Source organism: Castanea sativa, chromosome 1 (genome assembly GCF_040712315.1).
Source record: "Castanea sativa cultivar Marrone di Chiusa Pesio chromosome 1, ASM4071231v1".
Lineage (NCBI taxonomy): Eukaryota > Viridiplantae > Streptophyta > Magnoliopsida > Fagales > Fagaceae > Castanea > Castanea sativa.
Window position 1 is genome coordinate 82,656,365 of NC_134013.1, and position 21,735 is coordinate 82,678,099.

Below are 21,735 nucleotides of genomic sequence, written 5' to 3' on the forward strand. Positions count from 1 at the left end.
TCTTGGAACAAATGTGCACATAAGCGTCATGCCTGGGTCAACCTGGATTAAAAGAGCATCATTGGACTAGGCTATTTCTGGTATAGCTACGTCAAAAGCATGGTTTCGGAATCCGCTGTATTAATTATAGAACATGCCATTTATCAATAGGGGAAAGAAAATTTACGTAAACATTGCTCACTTGTGCAAGAAGCAAGGCATATCTTACTTAACATATACTCTTACTCTATAGCTCCAAAGCCCAGCTCAAACCCACGTCACTTTCCTTTTTCTTTCTTTTTCTTTTTTTTTTTTGGGTAAAAAGAAAAATGCATTCAACTCAGAAACAGATGGAGCTGTTTCTCAAAAAAAAAAGAAAAAAAAAAGAAAAAAAGAAACAGATGGAGCTACATCAGAGAGTCAGGGCAAAGCCTGAAATGATAAAGGCCAAACAAATCCGAAAGTAAAACATCCAAAAGATTAGAGGGGGAGAATTAAATTATAATACAAAATATTAGAAATTTGATAGGTTACTAATCTAGCAAGAGCATCAGCATAGCGATTGGCTTTCCGATGGCAATGAGTCACCATAATTTGAGGAACTTGAGAAATCAAGAGCCTGCAACCAACCACAAGAGAAGAATTAGTAGTGTTAGAATTTCCAATATTGTTTATTTGGTCTGCAACTACTTTAGCATCAAATTCAACTTCTAGAACATTAATCTGCAGGTTTAAATACATGATTAAACCTACGGATTACTGCTCTAGAAGTTGAATTGAATGCTAAAATAGTTGTAGACCTGATGAAGAATGTTAAAAATTCTAATGCTGCTAATTCCTCTCTTGTAGCTGATTGCTTTACCACTCAATACAAAGTTAAATAAATAAATAAATATATATATATATATATAGAAGAAAATTTTAAATAATTAGAACTCACGTGGCCTTTTGGGTCACTACACATACATTACATAAACAATGCTAACATAGGGTATTGACTCACTACTGGAGCCAATTTTAGATTCACTTCTTGTGTTCAAAGATTGCACATCAAAATGAATTCATTTTTTAAGTTAGCCCCCTTGAGAAGCATGCCAATCCATTTTTTAACACTGATGAGTTGGTATGGCATGTGGTGATTTGTGTATTTCTCACACGCCATTTAGCTCTTGTCAAGATTGTGTTTCAGTGAGACATAATGCCCTTTCCATCCCCAAGAGTTAGAAGCCTTTAACTTGACAGTGAAAACAAACTGATTTTTACAGTAGTTGTTCCTCAGAACTTTGGGATTATTCATTATTCTCCAGAACAGTTTGGCAAATATGACTTCATTCATTAGAAGCAATTTTAGCTTTCCATTATAAGAACTTAAAAAGAAATCTTCTCAACTATATCCCTAAAATTTTAGACAAAGATCCAAGCACTTGGAGAACTTCACTTTTTTTACTCTCAAGTGCTCCTGCACTACATCTTAAACACTAAAAGACAATTAGGACTAAAGTAAAGTGAAGTGCTCCTTTCTGGGGCGAGTTTGGGGTTACGCTTATAGATTTCATCCTCCTACTCTTTCTCAAATTATTTATTGGAGGGGAAAAATAGGCTTAGAGAATGCACACTTCACATTCAGTGCACACTGTATTTGTGTATCTTTTTGTTAAGTTAGACGTGTAGTAGTTTTATAGTTATGGAAAAAAATGTAATCCACCAATGACGTTTTGACATGATGGAAATTCCAACTTTGTGATCTTGTCAATGCCAGCAAATAACATATACCCTTGTTGAAACCACTTTTATTGTACAAAAAATAATTGACACTACTTTTATTGTACACAAATCACAACACACCAATTTAGCAGTTGTGCAATTTGTTGTCCCTGAATCGACTTATTGTACATTCTGAGACAATGTTAGCTGGATACAGTGGACGCAAGGAAAAGTAATCTTTCCTTCTTATTCCTGGAACAAGCTACAGGAAAAAGGGGGACTTCATCATGCACTGGCCAGTTTCGTTGAGTTCCCTGACAAGAAGGCTTTAATGAGTGCCAAAGCTAGTTTGGGCTTATGCAAAGGAACTTCATGTCCTGCTCCCCGGACTGTTACATAGGTAAGTCCAGCATAGTCTTGAGTCCATCCACCCACCTGTTCAACAAATTTTCTTAATTTCTAGTGTCTACTGCCATATGTAGTAAATTTACTTATTGATACATATATTATAGAGATGAGGCAAGTAGTCTATAATTGAAAAACATTTTGATTTTATATGAAGAGAGAAGTATATAACAACAACAACAACAACAAAGCTTGGAGAAGAAAATGGTTAACTTTATGTACCTGTCCATCATCATACCAGGCACGCCAAGGTCTCAAAGTCGCAAGCTTAAGAGCATCTATACTCATCCGGGTTGCTGCAACTGGGAGTACGCCATCTGTGTCACCACTGTCATACAGGAAAGATGAATAAAACTTGGATCATTACCAGAAGTTTTTCTGAAATCACTTGAATCAGAAAAGAAAAACCATTTGCCAGCAGAACCAGCATGATGCAGGAAGCATGAAAACAATATTATAGTTCAATTTAATTTCAGAAATCAATTTTTTATTTTTACAATTTTTCCATTAGACATGCATGTGAATTTTTGCAGGGTACTTCCTAGCTTTGATATCAGCAATTAACAAGTAAGCAAATGCTGAATGCATGTGATTTTTGGCAGGTACAGGTCAATGCAAATGTTCATTACAAATGAAAGCAATACTACAGGCAGTAAATGTATGTAAAAAATATGCTTAGATGTCAACAGGAACCTGAACATCCATATACGCAGTCCTGAATGAATCAGCTCATGGTATACGTCCAGCATTGTCCGAGGAGAATCCTTCCAGTTAGTATTTACCAATTCGCTACAAACAACATAAGTAAAAATTGTGAGGACTGCCATCTTTCTATCACTTCAGTCAAGGTTATCAAAGTACACAGAACTTATGTACATAGAAGATCGCAAGAAGAAGATTTATGTCAAGTTCTTTAGGGAGAAAAAACTCATAAATTAAACATAATATGTGGCGCACAGAGCAGATGCAAGCTACAATTTCCACAAGTGACATCAAAAAATCAATTTCTTGTAATCAGTAATATCTAAATTAAAAACAAAAAAAATTAAAACTTCCAGCATATCACCTTATAAGATGCTCAGTATGGTACGTTACATAAAATTTGAATGACTTGTATATAGAACGAGGAGCTGATGACATCAAGTTTTAGTTAAAAATATGAAGACATCACATCACACCAGGCAGTGTTTACTCAGGTATATACTAATATCCACACCTGGGTGTATTAACTACAAGTCTAAAACAAAGATGCATAACCTCCTCACTCAATTTAATAAGTCACAGGCAGGCTAATAAGCTAAAGGGTGCGTTTGATTTGCTTAATGTTATATCAAGGTGTAATGCTACATTTTTGTAATTTTAGATTCATGTATTCACATTGCCTTAATGTGATATTAAAGTTTTTGGTTCATTAAATTACATTCCAATCATAGTCTTAGATTATGGTAATGTTAGCAGGGGTGGAACCAAGACTTTTTGTTTGGGGGGCCAAGGTAAAACTATCATATTGATTTGTAATTTAAGAAAAATTCGAAGTACAATACATACATACATATACATACATACATATATATTTGTGTGTGTGTGTGTGTGTCTTCATGCATTAATTATTATTTTTTGAAGAAATCCAAAGTAAGTCGTAATTCATATATAAATAGAAATTAAACTTCAATATAAATGAAAAAGAAGAAAAAGAATTTATGCCTTTCAACTCTCAAGATTGGCTTAAATTTAAAATAAGAAAACTCTTTGTTAAGAGCCAGAAGAGTTAATTAAAATGTGACTATGTGAGAGCATCGTAAGAAAGAATTAATAAATTGAAATTGAAGAGAGAACACCAGTAATGAAAAGAGTTTTTTTGGTGGCTATAAAGTGTAAGAGAATATCGTGGGAAATGACAAAACTTCTTAAGGACGGTAACTTAATTGTAGTACATTATGTTTTTTAATTAAATTCAAATACTTGTTTACATGACCATTAAAATACAAATGGTCTATTATTTTTAAGAAGAATTAAATTCAATATGGATGAGTTTAAAAGGGAAATACAATGTACTATACCTTTGTTTTATCTTTTAAAAAAAATTTGAACGAATCTTCTAAAGGAAACTAAAACTAAAAATTATGACTAAAACTTAAAAAAGGTTAATTAAAGATATTAGTTAATGGCTGGATTCTCTACCTCGTCCCTTATCCTCCCCATCCGTTTGCTGCATGGTGCATGTTCTGAATCATTGTAACTCAATCAAAACTTAACGTTCATATTAGTGAATATAAGAATGTTGCTTAAAATCATTTGGGACTGCCACCTGCACATTTGTGGGGGTACCTTCACCAGGAAATTCCAATTAACCAAAAGGAATACTTGAGCTACTGACATTTTCTTATGGCCAAATTATTATTCACCTACCTAAAGTTAGCAATGCAATTATAACTTGAGCTACTGACATTTTCTTGTGGCTTGTGTCATTGATCGGTTTGTGTGGTTTTTTTTTTTTTTGCAGTGATTGTTGTTTATTGTAGTAAATATATTATTTTACTGTGTTTTTTATATTATTTTATTGTGTTAAAAGTTAAAATGAAAATAGATAAAGTAACTTTTTGTGGTGCCAAAGAACTAAATTTATAACTCTACCAACGTGGATGCTCTAAGCGTTTATCTTCAAAGAGCTATATACCTGCAGGTTGACCATGGAGATGGTGCATGAGCTGGATCAACATGAAGTGCCTTTTGTACCGAAGGTAAATTGAAGTAAACAACTGCGTGATCCGCGGAGCAAGGATCATACTTCATACCGATGTGACCAACCATCTGACCAAATATTTCAGCTATTTTGAAAAATCTCTTCAGGAAAAAAATATATACATATATATGTTTGTATGTATGTATGTATTCAATTTCATATTAGATTTGGTGACTATTGAGGCAAAAGCTGATTAAATAAGTTAACATAGCTCTAGAACTAAAAGTAGGAGAAGTTTGATCCAGGACTTGATAATTCCAAACTCTGAATATGGCAGAGAATCTATACACTACTCTTTGACGATGGCGGGTATGTGCATCGATTTGGCACAGAAAAGAAATGCAAGGACATAGATAATAGATGACCAAAACAATATTATATTACTATTTTCAATTTTTACTATCTATAGCCATATATTTAATTTTGTTTAGCAAGAATGCTTTCTCGGTCATTGAAGTGCTGCAAAGTAAGTTTAGATTACCGTTGCAAATATATTTGATTTAATCCATTTAAATAAGTTGAAGAACAAAAGACAAAGTCAAGGAATCTTCCAAGATGGGAAGAAGAGTATGACCTTTAAAAGATGATACTATATGGTATATAACTATATGTATACGGTCTGGTTAATGTGTGCCTTAAAGACATACATTAATCATTCATTTTAGTAAACTTTTTATGAAAAATTACCAAAAAAGTCCGTCACTTTTTCGCAATAAATTTCCTAAAATAGTTTTACTTTACTAAGATATGCCTGTTACTAAAATCCATATATATATTGATGGTTTAGCATGACTCACATGATTCATTCTTTTCTGCAGCCGATTTGACTGGCTTACGTTAGCAGGGCAGGGGGGAGTGAAGATGCTATATGGGTCAATGTTTCCAAGTTCTGTACTAGCAACGACTAAAATATTAGAACATGCATCTGAGACGTTCAAAAATGGCTGAAAAGCACAGAGAAGGTTCAGCTGCCTGTATGTTTGATCAGAAATTAAACCAGTAGTCCACAAAAACTGGAAAACACCCAAGTGGTCATGGTGATCGTCAGTTAGAGCATTTCCAACCTGCATAACAAATAGACTTTGATGTTTTAATTGTCAACATAATACATAACAAATCAGGAACTTTAGCTATAGCAAAGAACAGAGTCTATACCATATATCCTTTCAGCTTAATTGCTTTTTCCTTTAATGCTGTGTTGTACCTTACAATGGCTTGGCTTAGTTGAGGAACATAATGTCCTGAAACACAGATTTCAGTTATTAAACCATAATACACAACCTCCTTAGCCATCAGAAGAAGTTATAAATATAAATGCAGAAAATAAAATATGACAAACCTCTTCAGCCCTTAGTCAAACTAATGAACAAAGAGCTACTTCCCTTGTTTTACATAAGTGTTGTAATTACTACTATTTCAATGATATAAAATAATCTTATACAATGGGATGGATGTGGAGGCTAGCAAGGCCAGATTAATGATGAAATTACTAAAATAATTCCACATTATAAGCGTAATATATTACTTTGTAATTTTTTTACAACAATGATACCATTTTTTATGAACTAAGCAGTATTTAGAACAAGTTTGGTCAATCTAAAGGATTTATCCATAAAATTTCTTTCAGATGGGTGGTAGGTGGAAACTGGAAAGCCTTTGTATGTCCTTTACAATGGCCTTCCAGAAGTGAATAGACGAAGAACCACTTGTGATTAGAATGACAAATTTTTATTTCTCTCACATCTTCAAAGTCTAGGCTCACTGACTCCACATAGCATGTTCAATCTACTAAATCATTCTTTCTGTTTTCTTAAACAGCTTGTATTATGACAAACACTATGCTTGTATCCTTTGATTATTAGGAGAAGTTTTTCCTTTTCCTATATTAAACAACAGGATCCGAACTCATGGCATCTACTTCATGAGGGTTGTAAAGAATCAGCATAGACAAGATGCTTGTATAAAATATTCATATTCATGTAGCTGGAATAAAAGAGCTACAGAGGCATTTTAGTGTCATCTATTGAACAGTGCAGAACAAAAACATTGCCATTACTTTAGAACTACATACAAAGATTGAACACAACCTGCATAGCTCTCTCCTGTAATATAAAAGTCCCTTCCTTTGAACTGAGGAAAGCGCTCAAACCACTTCAATAAAAATGCTAGAGAGTCCTCGGCTGCAAACCAGAAAATGATGAATTTAAGGTACAAAAGCTAGCAACAATAATAATCTGTTCAAAGCAGAAGCACCAAATTAAAATGGTCCAAGCAATACCAGTTCTTTTATCTCCATTATTCAGCACATCGGAGGAAGTGTTCGAATAAGAAAAACCAACTCCAACAGGGGAATCAAGAAATATAAGATTGGCAACTGCAGAAGGGTAAAAGTAGTTTGAGTAAACCATAAGGAATACCTTGATGTGATTTTATCATTCCAGAAAATTTAAAGCACAAAAGAGCAACATGTAAACAATAGTCATGCCAGCAAGTTGTAATGTTGAACCAATTAGGTCCTCATAAGTAGAAGATGAACAAAAGAAAGAGTCTTAAAGGAAGGAATCATATATGCCTAACAATCCGTGTTTCTCAAATAAATTCGTATAATTATTTAAACTAGCACGAAAACTGCACTATATGTAGCTACAATTCTATATTCACTTAGATTTGTAGATCATATGTTTAGTTTATAGTAGTTTTAATATTTTTAGGTTGTATTTTTTTATTTTAAACGTCTTTTAACTATTTAACTTAAACCATGATAATTTCATGTAATTTTTTATTAGCATAATATTATATAATATAGCTTTAGGGATGGATTTTGATCTGAATTAACATGTATATAATTACAATTTGGTCAATAAAAATATTTATCATTTTTTTAGGTACTAAACAAAACTTATCAGTTACCCAAATAGGGCTTCTAGCATGTTACATAGTCCTTAAAATGTTACATATTATACCAAAATCAACCTTAAGGTGGTTTAAATAATAGGTATTTATGAATAAATAAAAAGATTAGATTAAGTGTATGATTGGTTTTATATATGGTTGATTGGTTTTATATATGGTTCACTTAATATTGGACTCTTTGTTTTTTTCAATGAATAATTAATTAACTTGGCACAAAAATTAAAAATCTTAAACTAGACACATGGCACAATATTATACCTTAATTGAAATCAAATTTAGAATTTACAAGAAATTTAAAATATATAAGATATTAGTTCAACCAGGATATTTGGAGGTACTAAAATAGTATTTTCTTGCAATTTTCATGATATTAGTTACGCCAAGTCATTACACTGCTATTATGTATATATTTGAAAATCATTATTAGATACTATATATACAATATCAATTCATAATCATTGTTTGTGAAATTCTGCTAAATACAACACAAAATAAAATAATAAATTGGTCCAATAGTATCTCTTAGATTGACTAGGGATGGGTGAATGAGATCATTCAACTCAATTACAATTTGTTATGTTTAAGATCCTAGCGCAAAAATCTAAACAATTTAATTTTTATGGAAAACTAACAAAAGTAAAATTCAATTTTGAATCTATTTAAATTTTCTCATTGGTTTTATAAATCTAGTTGTTAACCCGTACGATACACGGAAAATTTTTAGATTATTTATTAACATATACATGTCTAAATATTTTTCTAATTTATATTATTTGAAAGTTGAACTGGCTCCAAAATAAGATGAAAACTGCAATTTAAAATTTCCTTATAAAGATTTTTCCAAAATTTTATACATAAGATCCTTACAAATGAGAAAGATACAAATATTATAAAGTAATATTTTATAGTTATGATTCTCAAAAAAAAAAAAATATTATAGTTATTATAAGCTTTCTCTTACATTTGGTTTAATAGTATTACAAAAGAATTAGTAAACAAAATAAATATACGATTTTACTTACATCTTCAAGCTTTATACAATACCTTTCAAATTTCAAGAATTTATTTCCTCTCATAGGCTTTTCTCTTCCTGGACATCTTCAAGCTACTTAATTTTTCACCAAATTTGTATAAAGTATAACACCAAATTATACCAATTGATATAAAAGATAACAATGTGAAGCCAAACTCTGAGGTAACACATTAACTACCCTTCTTTGACCATAAAATTCAGGATCCTGTCATATTCCACTGTTCAAATACAATTTCACACATTTTATTAGGGAAAGAACAAAACAAAAGAGCCTAGTCATTATTATCGATCACCTACCTAATCTAAAGGAAAAATAGACATGTCCAAAATTGGATAGAGTGGAGGCCTTGCAAATAATTCAAGCATAACTTAGTGTTATATGTTCTAAAAAATTTAAGCATAACCCAACTTGAACCTCTAATGGATGTGGCTGCGGCTTATTACCCACAGCCTCCAATTCTCTCTCTCTCTCTCTCTCTCTCTCTCTCTCTCTTAATACTTTCTTTGAAGGTGTAAGTTTTGTTTGACTTTGGTTTACACCAAAAAAATGCAGGAATTCAATCATTTAGTTCATGTTATATATAAAAGGACAAATCATGCTCTATAACTATAATCATGAAATTGTATACTAATTTAAGTCATCAAAAATTTGTCAATCAATTAGCTCATGTTAAAGGTGAGTTCAAATCAACAATTTTATTGTACATTACATGATATTGTTAAAATCAAGCACCGCCTCTCTCTCATTCTCTAGAAAATTCTCTTGCATTCCGGAAATTTCTCCATGATGCTCTTTCCGGATTTCTCTATGAGATATCTCTAGAAACTTCTATGTAGAAGTGAAACTCAGCCACAAATTATTGTAATAGTCTAGAGGCTGTCATGGGCTAGATATCTATATATATAATAATAGGTGAAACTGAAAAAAACTCAAATTAGAATTCCAAATTAGAGTTTCAATTTTGCTCAATGTGTCGTAACTAATTTATTCTTAAAGAATTTTATTTCTTATTTTTAGAATCAAATGTGGGATTATATCACAAATATTTATCCAAATGAGTTATAAAGGACAAAAACCAAAGAGTTTAGAATAAATGAATCCTAAAAAACATGGACAATTTACATTTTATACCTAATAATATCCTTACAATTTTTTTTAAAGAGTTAACAAAATATAAAAATGTCTATCAATAGTATTTAAATTATATATATTAGAATTATATTATGCATCTTATTGTATATCTTTAAATGTATCCATGCATATGCATGGGTTACAAGCTAGTTAAAATAATAATAAAATAAAGCCTAAAACTAGTAGAACTCTATTGTGGCAGAAATTAGATGAAGCTAGAAGCTTCAATGTCTGTTACTTAACCAACCTTATGCTTATATAAATAGGAACCTTTTTGGTTCCTACTTGTGATATATGAGGTGTGAGAGATGGGTAAGGTGAAGTGTGTGAGGTGAAGAGAAGTCAGGTGAAGAGAAGTCAAGTGTTAGGTGAAGTAGAGTAAAGAGAAGTGAAGCAAAGTCAACAAAGGAGAGCTATAGTGTCACTAGGTGTGCATGTGTATTTGGTGAAGTGAGTGTATGTAATAGTGCTGTGTGTGTATTGATGCAATAATAGTGTTTGTAAAGTGTTGTAATTTAGAGAGTCTAGCTCCTAAATAAAAGCTCATTATTCAGTCAAGTGTCAGCTTCTGCTAACTCAACAGATATTACATCCCTATTATTCTATACATAGCATCTTATAGATATTTACCAACTTAAAAGCTTTGTAAAGATTATTATGGTTTTGACATAACCAATTAATGGTAACCACCCTTCACACACCATATACATCATTCATAGCAGGTTGACAATTTTCCTTGAGCATTAGAGTGTGTACATGACTAAATCTAAGAAAATAGCAACAAATATAATGCACCTTAAAGAATATCAAACAATCAGACATATTATTGTCTTATAAATGCAAATGAGGTTAAAATTCAATTCAATAAACATAAATGATAATAATATAGTGTACGCGTGGGGCCAAAATTTTCTGGACCTAAGCAACTAATCCATTCTCTGCCATAGTTTGTAATTCGACCTTTTCTCTGCAACAATTTGCACTTCGAACTTTGTGATACATATTTGTATTGTAAATGTTATTGATAGATTATTATGGTTCTTTATTGTTATCTTTTTGCTTAACTTTCAAATGTTTTGGTAAGAAACGATGCTTGTGCTTTCTGCATGTGTGTGTGTTTACAATAACGAAGAGGTGAAATCCAATTCAGAGACAGAAGGGTCTTGTTTATCATAGGGGAAAGTCGAAGTTGTGGAAGGTTCATGAAGACCAACCAACTGCCAAAAATGAAGCCTCCCAAAGCCAAAACTTATCTTCAAAAATCAGTGAAACCCAATTAAACCAATTAGAGCATTTGGTTTCAAGCATTGATTCGAATTGAGTAACCTAAGGAGATTATCTCTGTGATTAGCTCTTTAATTGTGTAGTTGAGGAGATATGATCCAATATTTATCACCAACCATTCTCAACGTCTCATTCTGATTTAAGAGCCAGAAGTAAGGGTTATGTACAGATGATTAAGGTAGAGAATAAATTCTGGTTAACAGTGAACACTAAGAAAAAGAAAAACGAACAGCTGGTGACCAAAGACAGAGTCGACCACAATTGTTTTTTTCTCCATCTTCATCGGGTAAAATTGATGGAGCGAAAGTTAAGTAAACAACGTATATAAATAATAAAAGTGATTACCCACTGAAACAGTGTGGGTTTGAAATAGTAGTTAGACTAAATTTTTGGTGAAACGTGTGTGTTAGGGTGTATGAGACCTTAAAAAATTATTGACCTAATTGTCTTTTTTTTTTCCTAGAAAGGTCTACTTGGTAATTTATCATGATTTTTAATTTTTAATTTTTTAATCCTATAACTACTGCCCAAGAGAGACACAACTGAACACCAAGGTAAAAGTCATAACTGTTCGGTTCTTTAAATGTAGGCGTGTGGCAGAAATTTATGTAGCCACATGACGCAATGAGATGCGGTCAACAAAAAGTCAAACATTTCGACTATTAGTTATTTTATATATTACCTAGCTAGTAATAGACTGTATTTTTTTATATTAAATTAACTCACTTGCCACAAATATTTAAAAACTTACATTAAATGAAACACGTGGCACAAAATTAAACTCTAATTGAATTCTAATTTTTACATTGAATTAATTAATTTGGCACAAAAATTTAAAAACTTAAATTAAATAGGACACGTGGCGCAAAATTAAATTATAATTGAATTCCAATTTAAAATCTAATTGGATTTTCTCTCAACTCTGCTTTTATATATATATATCGGTGATTTATCTACAAATAAACTTCATATATTATTTCACCATGCTATAAATATTATTTATTTATAGTTAATTGACTTATATTGATGTGCCGGGGGGAATCTCATGTACAAATGCAAGATGTGTACAAAGCTCTTTTAAATACTTACATTCTAAATGAGAGTATAAAATCTACATTCGAATGCATATCACTAGTGCCAAGAGTGCAGGACCGCTCAAACAATGATCTCGAAAACAAAATTTTAGTTCAATAACTGATACCTGCACTTCAGGGTTCAGACTTTTTTTTATATAATTCATCCATTTTTTAATGAAATCTTTAGCATCACTTACTAGCCAAGATAAAAAAGAAAAAGAAAATGTGTTTGTGTATCGATCACCATGCCATTATATATTAACTCACATGGAACTTCCTCCCCTTGTAACAGCAAGGTGGAGAGTGATATTGTGGGTTCAAGACCCACCAGCTCATCTGCATTCGGTTATTGGCTACTTGTTTTTTTGCTCAAATATTTGTTATAGACAAAGAGTTTTGAAAAATTGACAAAATAGTAGATGTTTCTTACCTTTATTCCAAGAGTAAGGGTTCAAATAAAGGGTCTTCCCATCAGGCTTAATGTGAAAAGGGCCAATTTCCTCTGCTTCCCCATAAGCAATGGATGAACATCCAGGCCCTAAAGAAATTAGTCTTTGGTCAGGAACTTATTTCAAAAGATTGTACTATATCAATAGCAATTAGAAAAGTAGACAAGCTATAAGTTCTCAAGGGACAAGAGAGTCACAAAGCGAAAAAACACATCAAAGGTATATTTGAGATCTGCTTATTTTACTGAAACGAAAAACTTTTTGCTGAAAATAAAAAGTGCAGTGGGCTCATGAATAGTAAAAAAATAAGCTAAATAATAAAATAAGCTGGCTTTTTAATTTGTAGCCAAACACACAACAAGTTAGATAATTCAATGTTCTGTTGTTTATAAAATCCCTCCTCCTCTATCCCAAAAAGAAAAAAAAACATCAAGATAGAGAATCATTTTAGAAATAAAGACTTTTTACTATCACATATTGTTCTAACTTATCAATCTAACGGTATAGAATAATTTAAACAGTAAAAAAAAACCATATGTTAATTCAAAAAGTACAAGTCAAAAACAATAATATTTATAAAGATCAATAACAACTATGAAAAGGGTGTGAATAATATTGAAGTTTGACCTCCATTAAGCCAAAGAACAAGAGGCTTTGAGTCAGGATCCTTAGTAGCCTCAATGAACCAATAGAAAAGAGCTCTCCCAGAATCTTCATTGACTGTAATGTAACCAGCATAGTGTGCAAAGCTCACGTTAAAGTTCTGTCCTGGGAGTTGCAGAACCTTGTCCAGTCGTTGTTGGACAAGTGGGTGAGTAGAAGAGGTTGCAATAGTGATGCCCAGATAGACATATATGAAGATGGTCAAGATTTTGTTAACAAAACCAGAGGGTCCTCTTGGATTGGCCATTTCTTTGCCGCCGGGGGGGGGGGGGGGGGGGGGGTTGAGGATGTGGGTATTGGATTGGAGTAGAATGATATATAAATGGTTACCATGACGTTGACTTTGATTTTTTTACTGACAACAACAAGCAAAGCCTGGCTGGTTGAGGATGTGGGTATTGGGTAGGCCTTGGGAGTAGATGATATATAAATGGTTACCATGATGTTCACTTTCTTTGTTTTACTGACAACCACTAGCAAGCCTGGCTCGTTTTGCCGACAAATTTTCTATTGCAAATTTCTTGCTCCACCCAAGTCTCCACAAATTTTGGGTCCAAATCTGCTACCCCATTTTTTTTTCTACTGCTCTATAAATAAAAATGTGGCAAGTGTCAAATTATTTAATTAAACACCCTAGTTTTTTTGTCTTTTACTTATTTAAGTTATCTAAATAAAATAAATAAATACATAAAAAATCAACACATTCCCGCCACCACAGCTTTTTTGTTTTATGAGTAATGCTACAGTCCTAGCAGCTAGGCGTGGTGCTCTTTTTGCCGCAGCTAGGCGCGGTGCTCTTTTTGCCAGAGAATTAGATCTTCAGAGAGTTGTCCTTGAAAGTGACTCCGAGTTTGTGATAAACTCTTTAGGGTCTGGTTCAAATCTCAGATCCATGTATGGTCACTTGATGAAGGATGTTTTCTCACTTGTAAACTTTTTTCAAAGTATCTCTTTCTCTCACTGTTATATGCAAGTTAATGCGGTTGCAGATGCCTTAGTTAAGAGAGCTAGACTTACTTTTTCGCTTTTAGGGTCTATTTGATTGGAGGAGTAGAAAAGTGGGAGGATAGAAAATGGTGGGATGATGAAAAAGTAGGAGGATATAAAATAATTTATTTTCTCTCCTTTTTGTTTGGTTGAGAGTGAAAAAGTGAAAGGATGAAAAAAATGAGTTTGCATAAATTTACTCATATACCCTTATTGAATAATGATAATTAAAATAAAAAAGTGATAAATAATCACACACAAAAAAAAAGAATAATCATCTAAATTTATTAAAAAATAAAAATATTATCCCAAAAAAAGAAGAGGCAATGTTACTGCAAAAAAAAAAAAAAAAAAGGCACCAAGCCCTAGAAAATCAAAAGAAACAAAAAGAATAAAGAAAAAAAGGCCTACGGTATTGAAAATCAAAAGAATAAAAAAATAAAACAAGAAAGTCAACGGCCCAGAAAAAAACAAAAACAAAAACAAAACAAAAAAAGGCAACGATACTGCCCAGTGAAAAAAAAAAAAGCAACTGCCGAGAAGAAAAAGAAAAAAAAAAAGGGGGGGGGGGGGGGGGGGAACGTACTGCCCAATGAAAAAGAGAGAAAAAAAACAACTTGAAGAATGTATATATGGGTATTTTTGTCAATTAAGAAAAAATTTATCCTTACTCAATTTTCTCTCTATTTTGGAGAGAAAACTTTTTGGTGGAGCCTGAGAGAAAATACTTGGACTCCACTATTTATTTTCCTTCCTCCCCATCCAACCAAACACACTTAAAAAAATTTTCCTTTCTATTATCTTTTCAAAGTTTTCCATCATTTTTATTTCACCTTAAAATAAACACACCCTTAGTTTAGATGGAGTGTGTTCCCTCCAATGTAGTTCAATTTGTGTTGGCTGACTAGCGCTTTGATTAATAAAGTTTTCGAGGTATTTCTTCTAAAAAAAAAAAGTAATGTTACAGTCACAAACTATTTTACAACATAACTATTGATGTGACAAATTCTTAGGGCCTGTTTGTTACCTTATTTCAAACTCACATTTTTACATTTTAAATAACTTTACATACATTTCCACACACTTTTTCACCCACACAAATTTAAAAAAAAACTACAAAAATTTCATCTCAAACTACTCTACCAAACACCCTCTCACTAGCCCTAATTTGAGCTCGCCACTAACATCACATTTTTTACTTACTAATAACTAATTGAAAAATGCTAAAACCACGTCAGCAGTTTGTAAAAATGTAGTTAAATAGTTTGTGTTTGTAGCATTACTCTTGTTTTATTTAGGAGTTCGAATTTGGTAAGGATGAGGTGTAAAACCTATGTTTTATACCATCCAATAAGAGATTGTCACATTAACATTTTACTTAAAATTCAATACATCCTACCATACCTAATAACATCTCAATAAACTCTCTATTTGGTTGGATTTATATATGGGTATTAAAATTAATTGAGTGAGGTTATACTTATTCTAAAATATGTGATAAGATGATATGATATGTTGGGTTTGGAAGGGTAAAACATAGATTTTACACCACATCTTATTTATTTTATTTAGATAATTTAAATAAGTAAAAGACAAAAAAATTAGGGTGTTTAATTAAATATTTCAACATTTGTCACTTTTCTATTTATAGAGTATAGAGTGAAGTAAAAAGAGTAAGATAAAAGTTCCGGACCCAAAATGTGTTGAAGCAAAAAAAAATTGGACTGAAGATTTGTTTGCAAAACCAGCCAGGCTTTGCTTGTCGTTGTCAGCAAAACAAAGTCAACACCATGGGAACCATTTATATATTATTTTTGTTGTTGTCAGCAAAATCTTTATTTTTTTATTTACCATAAAAAAATTATAAAAGTATTTCCTAAGGATCCGTTTGGTTGGAGGAGTGGAAAAGTGGGAGAGTGGAAAAATAGGAGGATAGAAAAAATTTTATTTTCTCTCCTATTTGTTTGGTTGGGGGTGAAAAAATGGAGGGATAGAAAAAATGAGTTTGAATAAATTTACTCATATACCCTTATTAAAGAATGATACCCAATTAAAACAAAAAAGTGACAAATAACCACACAAAAAAATCACCCAAATTTATTAAAAAAATAAAAATCACAACTAGTTAAAAAAAAAAAAACTATCACGGGCCTAGAAAATCAAAAGAAGAAAAAAGAAAAAAAAAAAAAAAAAAAAAAAAAAAGCAAGCAACGTAGCTACTAGCTGCCCAGATAAAAAAAACACATAAGCCAAAACAACGTTGTTGAAAAATAAAGGCAATTTGAAGAAGTGTGTATATATGTGCTGGACATTTTTGTCAATCAAGAAAATATTTATCCTCATTCAGTTTATTCTCTATTTTGGAGAGAAAACATTTTGGTGGGCTAGGGGAGAAAATACTTGAGCCCCACCATTTATTTTTCTTCCTCCCTATCTAACCAAACACACTTCCAAAAAGTTTTCTCTCCTATTTTCTCTCCAAAATTTTCCATCCTCCCTGTTTCACCTCTAAACAAACACACCCTAAATAAATGTCTTTATGACATTTGTTAACAAAATATCATAATTAATAAGAACAATATTTATTATATAAGAGGAGAGATAATGTATTTATTTTACCTATAATTACCAAACCAAACGTATTCTTAATTAAGAGTCCAAATCTTAATTGGGTAGGAGTAGAATAATATAAATGGTTCCCATGTTGTTGATTTTTTTTTTTTTTTTTTTTGCTGACAGCAACAAGCAAAGCCTGGCTGGTTTTGTTGACAAATCTTCTATCCTTTTTTTTTTTTTTTGCTCCACTCAATGCTCCACAAATTTTGGGTCCAAATTTTCTTTCCAACTTTTTCAGCTCCACAAATAAAAATATGGCAAAAGTTGAATTATTTAATTAAGGGTAAACTACATTTTTGGTCCCTATCCTATACACTATATTTCAATTTGGTCCATAACTTTTCAATTGTGTCAATTTGGTCTCTGACCTTTCAATACTGTGTCAATTTAGCCACAATCATTATCTTTTGGATGAAAGTTGATGACGTGCTTAATGGCTAAAATAAAAAATTAGCTTCCATTAATGTGAGATTAAACTAAAATTTTATTTTGGTCGTTTACCATGTTAGCAATTTTCATCAAAGATATAACGGTAAAGACTAAATTGACACAACACTGAAAGGTTAGGGATCAAATTTACACAATTGAAAAGTTATGGACCAAATTGAAATATGGTGTAAAGGATAGAGATCGAATATGTAATTTACCCTTTAATAAACACCCTAATTTTTTTGCCTTTTACTTATTTAAACTATCTAAATAAAATAAATAGACAAAAAAAATCCATCACATTCCCACCACCATCGGTCCACAACCACAATTTTTTTTTTTTTTATAAGTAATGCTACAATTACAAACTATTTTACAACATAACTATTGATGTGGCAAATTATTACTAGTTTTAATTTGGGCTCACCATTAACAAGAAAATTATTAGGTACTCTCGGAGTACCATAAATGCGTACTCCCCCCCTCTCACATGAATGGTGAGTCCCACTAATTAAATGTGAAAGATGGGAGTACGCATTTATGATACTCCGGGAGTACACAATAATTTCCCCCATTAACATCACATTTTTACTTACCACCGCACACCCATGGTGCGATAGTCACTTCACAGGTATAAGTACTTGTGGGGTGTGGGGGGCAAGGACCGAGGTTCAAGTCTCCAAGAGGGAGCTTCACACACATATGCATTTAGATTAGGCTAGAGTAGAAATTATATCTTGTATAAAAATAAAAATAAAAAATTGGAAAATGCTAAAGCCACATCAACAATTTCTAAAAATGTTGTAAAATAGTTTATGTGTGTAGCATTACTCTTGTTCTATTTATTTATTTTATTTGGAGAACTTAAATGAGTAAAAGGCAAAAAATTAGGGTGTTTAATTAAATAATTCAACACATGCTACATTTTTATTTGTGGAGTATAGAGTGGAGTAGGAAAAGTGGGATAGAAGATTGGACCCAATTTTCTATCCAACTTTTCCTACTCTATTCTATATTCCACAAATAAAAACTTGAAACATGTTCACTTATTTAATTAATTCTTTTTTGCTTTTATTTATTTATTTTAGATACCTAAGAGAAATAAAAAATAAATAACCCAGCACATTCCCATCACCATCGGTCACCACAAGCAAAGATCACCAGCACCACTGGCAAGAGATTGTTGGCACCATCAATACGGCCAATCATAGCCATCCACCGCCTCTATGTTTAAGAAACCCAAATATTAAATCCCTATTGTTTTGACAAAGGAGCCGCCCTCTATGTTCTACAAACCCAAATAAAGTTCGATTTTTTGTTTGTAATTAGGTGAAAATACACTTTTGGTCTCTACATTTTGGGTCAATTCTCGTTTTGGTCTTGCTTTTTTAGAGCACCTATGTTAGTCCCTGAAAATCGAAAATCGAAAATCATTATCGTTTTGGTCCCTACCATAATCTTGGTAACAGAAATTGCCTACGTAGTAGACGAAGTGCACCGTTGGCATGTTAAATGCTGACATGTCTAATAAAATAATAATAATAAATACCATGTCAGTATCAACATCATCATTTGATTTTTTAAAATTAATTTATCAATTTTTAGCAAAATTAAAAAACATAAAACAAAATTAAAAACATAAAAACACGTAAATTCATATCATGTTCGAGAACATGAATACATAAAAACATAAACCCAGATCACAAGATCACAAACCCATATCACAAGAACACAAAAATGCAAACGAAAAAAAAAAGTTAAATACTAACTAGAAGAACGAAGGACATAGTACTCAAAAAATTTATATTCCAAGATTTGTATACGTTCTTCCACAAAAATCAATTATACATTCAACCAAAAATTTTTATCCTAACAACATTTCTCATAACATAAATACATAGACTTCATCCCAACATATTTCCAAAACTAGTAAATTGAAACCCAACCAAATCAACAACAAAACATCAAAACCAGCCAAAATCAACAACAAAACAACATATCACCGATCAAACCAGCAAAACCCAACCTCTATGCTTCCATAAAATTTAGCCAAAATCATCAAACCACAGATCTGCTACATACCCCAAAGAAAACCCAATCCAATTAACCCTTCTCTAACTTAGATGTCCTCTATGCTTCTCTCTCTTTCATATTTGGACCGATCAAACCACGCAATCACTACCAATCTGGGTTTTTGGCCATGGGTTTAAAGAGAGAGACAAATATAATGAATTAGAGAGAGAACGAACTAGACATCAAGAGCTTGAACCTAAAGAGCCTTAAAGACCTGGGTTTTCGACCATTGGTGGCAGTGGCAATGGTGTGATTTGTGACTTGGCTTGTTTGGTCACAATGCTCTAAGAGCATTCTTATCAAACATCTTTAAAAATATAGCATTTAGCCTCTCAAAACCTAATTTTATAACATATAACACACCACTTTACAATACCACTTATATCAAAACTTCTATTTTTTTTACCATTTCATTTAAATTATGATTCTTTATAATTTTTCAATAATTTTTTTTATTTTTCTCTCCTCTATTTCTCACAGCATCGCTGGCACCACACTACCAACCACCCACCAAAAACCCACCTCCTACCAAAAATCCACCATCCATACCATAACCACCACCAAAAAATCACAGCAGAAAGATACCTCCACATCCACTCACCACCACCAACCACAGCAGAAAAAAAGAAAGAAAGAAAAGAAACCTCCACCATCGCCGCCACCAGCAAACCCACTAGCAGACCCATCACGCCGAACCAAAACCCACAGGACACCGACACCACTTCCCTCCCCGTCATCATCTTCTTCCACGCGCGGCTTGACTTCCACCTTCGCACCTGTAAATCAAATCAAGACCCACCCCAACCAAATCAAGACCCAAAATCCCAAAACCAAATCAATACCCAAAATCAATCCCACAACCACCATGTCCTCCTTCGCACGATCGGAGCCCAATCAGACCCAAGAAGAACCACGCAGAACCAAAAAAAAAAAAAACCTCCATTGCCGCCACTGGACCACAACCATCAGACCCACGTTCCATGACCACAATCACCGGACCACAGCCATCGGCATCCCACAATCGCCGGAGCAAAATCATCGACGAACCACATCGGCGAAGCACAAAGAGAAGAGAGAAGAGAGAAGTGAGAGAGGAAAGAGAAAGACAGAGCAGAGAGAGAGAGAGCGTTGAGTGAATAAAAAAAAATCGGCTTGGCTTGATGCTCTGGCTTGGGTTTCGTCAGAGAGGGAGGCAGAGACGTCGGGCAGAGGGAGAGAGAGAGCGAGCAGAGAAATGGTGAAAAGAAACGAAATGAGAAAGAAGAAGAAAAGAAAGTGGGCCCAGTGAATAAAAAAATAATATAAAGGTTTACAATTGGTGAACAGTGCGGTCTCAAATATGAGATTGCATTGTTCACCAATTGCAAAAATTATACCATTTAGTAGGTTTGATGGAGCATGCTTTTTAGTATTTATAGGATTTTGTATGTTAAATTTTAGCATTTATAGGATTTGCCCATCTTGATAAGAATGCTCTAAGAGAAAGAGAGGGGTCTAGAGCTTGAACCGAGAAAATAGGAAATCTTGAACTAAGAGAGAGAGACATCTAGCCGGTTTAGCCCGTTTGAAGAGAGAGAGAGAGAGAGAGAGAGAGGGAGAGAGAGAGAGAGTCCATTGGGTTGGGGACTCAAGGGTTTTAATTTGGGTTTGTGTGATGTTGTGTTGAGTGACTAAGAAAGTTCAAGAAAATTTGAGAAAGTTGCTATAAAAATTTTTCTCAATTGTTAAAATTGAAAAAAAATTTATTTGAATTTTTTCACTTAAAATTTTTTTTTTAAATTTATTTGCTGCCATAGCTTTTTAAATGCCGAATAATTTTTTTATTATTACTTTATTACCCATGTCAACATTTAACATGCTAATGGTGCACTCCGTTTACCGTGTATGCAATTTTCGTTAATGAGATGATGGTATGGACCAAAATGGTAACGATTTTTTATTTTCAAGGACCAAAATAGGCATTCCAAAAAAGCAGAGACTGAAACGAGAATTAACCAAAAATGTAGGGACTAAAAATATATTTTCGACTTTTAAATATTCATTGCCTTTACTATTTTTGTAGCTTTCCTCTTCAATCATCAAGGCACTCAATTTTTTCCTTTTTTCTTCTTAAATTTTAAATCACAACAAATTGCAACCCTAGAAAGTTTATGCTTTCTGACTTTCAATTCAAATCAACAAAGCAATTTGGCTTGGTCTAGTAGACAAAGTCTGGAGGGACCAGTGAGGTGGAGGTGGGCTTCTTTTGT

At 32.6% G+C, this 21,735-nt stretch overlaps 1 protein-coding gene across 1 annotated transcript; it reads right to left on the reverse strand.

Moving 5' to 3' along the window:
• Positions 1 to 1,730: 1,730 nt before the first annotated feature.
• Positions 1,731 to 13,648, reverse strand: LOC142618036 (serine carboxypeptidase II-2-like). The gene is made up of 10 exons (XM_075791017.1): positions 13,346 to 13,648; positions 12,700 to 12,807; positions 7,110 to 7,205; positions 6,919 to 7,011; positions 5,987 to 6,072; positions 5,629 to 5,895; positions 4,766 to 4,899; positions 2,782 to 2,877; positions 2,311 to 2,416; positions 1,731 to 2,118 (listed from the first exon to the last, which is right to left on the reverse strand). Exons 1-10 carry the CDS (start codon positions 13,626 to 13,628, stop codon positions 1,969 to 1,971), a joined length of 1,419 nt encoding a protein of 472 aa, XP_075647132.1. The 5' UTR covers positions 13,629 to 13,648; the 3' UTR covers positions 1,731 to 1,968.
• Positions 13,649 to 21,735: the final 8,087 nt, after the last annotated feature.